The following is a 4,287-nucleotide window of genomic DNA, read 5'->3' as shown; positions in this document are numbered from 1 at the left end:
AAAAAAAAGGGAGAAATTAAAAGATTGTAACAGAAACCTTGCAGAACATATTGATTGCAAAATTTTGAAGAAGCTCATGCTTAAATATCTGCGGAGGCTTTAGATCAATACTGGTTCCAGGAAGCGACCAATTATGCTCAACCGGGGGACGAATTGCATGTCTTTCTCTTTTAATCATCTTAGATTGATCAGCAGTATTGGTTCTCTCATTTGAAAAGGTTCCACCAAGACCAGCTGGCAGCTTCGGAACGAGAAAATTAGCCATGGCACCGAAGGCACCAGGAGTAGGAGAGGGTGTTGATTCATTATCCAAACCAGTTTTTCCAAAAACAGCCTGTGCAAGAGCGATTGTCTGGTCAAGATAGACTATGCAGTAGAAATTCAATATTTATTTATTAATGACAACCGGCAATGCAAGAAAAAGGTAATAGACCATCTTACTTCAATATTGTTGACTATCTGAGGTATGTTGTTGATGTCTCCCACAATATATAGAGTGGCATTGGCTGGGAAGTACCATCGCTCATGAAATTTCCTAATTTTGTCAACATCCCACTTCTTAATCTGCTCTTCCAATCCAATAGGGAACCTTCTACCCAGCTTGTTCTCAGAATGTAAATGTTGTAACAACTAGATGCAAGAAATAAAACACAACGTGTCACTGATTATCCACCAAAAATTGGGTAAGACAAGGAACTGCTGGGCTGACATAGAAAACTATTCTTAATAGTTACCTGGCAGTCAACACGATACTCAATTGTATTCATCATCTGAAGTTCTGAAAGTATGGCCCGCCTTTCCTTCTCAACTCGAGAAGATAGGAATTTTGGGTGAAAAGCTATCTGTAATCATTAGAGAAATAAGAATTTATTTTCCAAATGAATCAAGATCCATGAAACATAGAGGGATTCTGATTCTTACAACAGAAAAAATGTTAGGATATATCCAATGGGAAGACATCATCTTAGATAGCAAAACTTTACCTCATTCAAGGCATCGAGCACAGACGGGAAAAGGTCGTCCTCAGAGTCCTGAAAAGGTTCAGCACTCTAATTAATATGAAGCTAGTATTCGATCTGTCGAACTCTATCAACATGATTAGCAAGCCAATACGTTCTCCAAATTATCACAATAACATTTAAAGAGAACTCAATCAAAGAAACAGACTTCAAGGTCAATATACATATAAAGATCAACACCAAATTCAGTATTCGTTGCTCATAAAAGAAATAGTATTCCATGTACACATATAGGTATATGGAAAACAAAAAAAAGAGTGAAGAGAATGTGATAATTTGGTCAAATTGATGCCATTACTATAAGCACCATATTTGTTAAAGCAAATACAGAGGCAACAAAAACCTGTGAAATTGAACTAACCAAAAAAAAAGCCAATCAATAGATACGCCAATAGGTGTAGNGAACCTTCTACCCAGCTTGTTCTCAGAATGTAAATGTTGTAACAACTAGATGCAAGAAATAAAACACAACGTGTCACTGATTATCCACCAAAAATTGGGTAAGACAAGGAACTGCTGGGCTGACATAGAAAACTATTCTTAATAGTTACCTGGCAGTCAACACGATACTCAATTGTATTCATCATCTGAAGTTCTGAAAGTATGGCCCGCCTTTCCTTCTCAACTCGAGAAGATAGGAATTTTGGGTGAAAAGCTATCTGTAATCATTAGAGAAATAAGAATTTATTTTCCAAATGAATCAAGATCCATGAAACATAGAGGGATTCTGATTCTTACAACAGAAAAAATGTTAGGATATATCCAATGGGAAGACATCATCTTAGATAGCAAAACTTTACCTCATTCAAGGCATCGAGCACAGACGGGAAAAGGTCGTCCTCAGAGTCCTGAAAAGGTTCAGCACTCTAATTAATATGAAGCTAGTATTCGATCTGTCGAACTCTATCAACATGATTAGCAAGCCAATACGTTCTCCAAATTATCACAATAACATTTAAAGAGAACTCAATCAAAGAAACAGACTTCAAGGTCAATATACATATAAAGATCAACACCAAATTCAGTATTCGTTGCTCATAAAAGAAATAGTATTCCATGTACACATATAGGTATATGGAAAACAAAAAAAAGAGTGAAGAGAATGTGATAATTTGGTCAAATCGATGCCATTACTATAAGCACCATATTTGTTAAAGCAAATACAGAGGCAACAAAAACCTGTGAAATTGAACTAACCAAAAAAAAAGCCAATCAATAGATACGCCAATAGGTGTAGAAAAAAACAAACCTTTGTGTGGGTGGGAGAGTGAATATGAAATACTGTATGGTGGAAATCTGTGTATGCATTAGAGCGGGCACCTGTACCAAGAAGTTTCTCACGTTTCTTGCTCCCAAGGAATGCAACATGTTCTATCATATGAGCAATCCCTTGCTCATCGTCTTCCTCATCAATCGATCCTACATGAACTTCCATGTGTGCCTCAAATCTAGCATTCGAAAACATTTCGAAACATATGTAAGAAATAAGAGGAATCCACCATATGCTTAAGCTATAATAGAAAAGGAGAACAAAATTGCCTTCCTTTATCCTTTTTCTTTGTTGTAATAGATATTCAACATATGTAATGTAAGGGAAAACATGTTAATTATCTAACTCTGATGCATAAAGCAACCATTAAAAGTACCACGAGTAGACCAACTTCAGGCATTTTTGCCAATTTACCTGTTTGGTGGAACTTTGTTCGGCAAAATAAGATACCGAAGTCCATTTTTCAATTGCCCCCGGTGCAACTTGGGATGAGAAGGAAGTTCACAACCAAGAAATGCCTCTAGCTCTGCAGTATCTATCTCAGGGGGCAATAAGTCTAGATCTTGTCTCTCCGCAACGATGCCATCCGGCCAGGCTGTTCCAGCAGCATGTGGCTCGTCTGGTCCAACAGTTGCATTTAGAACCTGAGAATTTTTTCTCTGAAAAGTTGACACAGATTGAGTCTGTTAAACACATAGTTCAAAAGAGAGTACATGACGCAAGACTAGAACATAAGATGGGAAATAGTGTAGTTTACAAACCAGAGAAGAGGTCAAACGAGACCTCGACAAACTAAATGAACTTCTGTCGACAAAGGCACTCGGTAATGATCTTCTGATTCCGGGTTGACTTCTTTTACAGGTAAAACAGAAATTGCGTCCCTGAGAAAGTGATGTCCCAGTAGCTTCTTTTCCGAAAATCGCGTTTCGTTGTCCCAGAACAATGCTCCTCTTCAAACGTCCCCTGTTCGCAGTTGGCTGTGCCCTTTGACATCAAAACATTCAAACCAAAAAATTAACATCTGATTTCAAAAACCAAATTTTCAGGAAACGAGCAAATATAACTTTACTTCAACAACAACTAATTTTCACTTTCCACAAATTCGGAAAGAAACAGCAACGAAGATGAAAATTTAGTGATAAACATCTCCATCTCAAAATCAAAGGTTCCGCATAAACTGATGCTGACATAANAAAAAAAAAAAAAAAAAAAAAAAAAAAAAAAAAAAAAAAAAAAAAAAAAAAAAAAAAAAAAAAAAAAAAAAAAAAAAAAAAAAAAAAAAAAAAAAAGAACCAGTGGCTATGAACCAAGAACTAATTTCAATTTCCACGAATTCAGAAATTTTTACTGATAAGCATATCAATCTCAAAACCTAAAGACTAAAGACGTACCAAAGACCAGTATATGGAATCGAAGACTGAGCTTCGGTGCGAACACGATTGGGAGTGAGACGCGGCGACGCAGGATTAAACCTAACTTTATTTCTATCTTTTACACATCGAGAGCGGCGGCTATCTCCAGAATTAACGGGAGCTAAGATCGGAGAGAACTTAACACCGGAGAAAATGGAGGAGGCCATCGTCGCCTATTGAGGACAAAAGAGAGAAACTACAGGTGGAGAAAAAAATGAGACAGCAAAAGAGGGAGATGAGGTAGCTACGTTTATTGTCTTCTCTTCCCTGCTTGATTTTTTTTCTTTAATCTTTGGTCTGTGATAGATATTGAGAAAAATATGTATGCCTCAAAAAGCCCTAACTTGCTTACCAAAAAAAAAAAGGGAAAAAAGCTTAAAAATATTTCATCTATTTTTTATTTGGACGTTTAATACCTCGTCTTTTTTGGTTGGAAGAAAAATACATCATTTAATTAAAACGTGCGATTTAATACCTAAACTAATAAATTTTGTTAGTTTCATACCTACGATTTGTTGACAAAAATAAAATTCCGTTTTTACCCTTACTATATCAATTAATAATTAATTTTAAATGATATAACATT

The 4,287-nt window shown here is 36.1% G+C and overlaps 1 protein-coding gene across 1 annotated transcript in view; it reads right to left on the bottom strand.

Moving 5' to 3' along the window:
* LOC104771356 (stromal processing peptidase, chloroplastic-like) overlaps positions 1–4,013 on the bottom strand; it is a 12,051-nt gene extending 8,038 nt beyond the window's left edge. Inside the window, exons 1-8 of the mRNA XM_010495873.1 lie at positions 3,681–4,013; positions 3,051–3,273; positions 2,704–2,948; positions 2,269–2,467; positions 1,820–1,867; positions 1,571–1,678; positions 442–630; positions 38–334 (exon numbers count right to left, since the gene is read on the bottom strand). Coding sequence (XP_010494175.1) covers positions 38–334; positions 442–630; positions 1,571–1,678; positions 1,820–1,867; positions 2,269–2,467; positions 2,704–2,948; positions 3,051–3,273; positions 3,681–3,868 — 1,497 coding nt within the window. The 5' untranslated portion in view covers positions 3,869–4,013. The remainder of the gene's footprint in view (positions 1–37; positions 335–441; positions 631–1,570; positions 1,679–1,819; positions 1,868–2,268; positions 2,468–2,703; positions 2,949–3,050; positions 3,274–3,680) is intronic.

The sequence above is a fragment of the Camelina sativa genome, chromosome 20 (assembly GCF_000633955.1).
Source record: "Camelina sativa cultivar DH55 chromosome 20, Cs, whole genome shotgun sequence".
NCBI classification, from domain to species: domain Eukaryota; kingdom Viridiplantae; phylum Streptophyta; class Magnoliopsida; order Brassicales; family Brassicaceae; genus Camelina; species Camelina sativa.
This window is presented reverse-complemented; position numbering and strand designations above follow the sequence as displayed.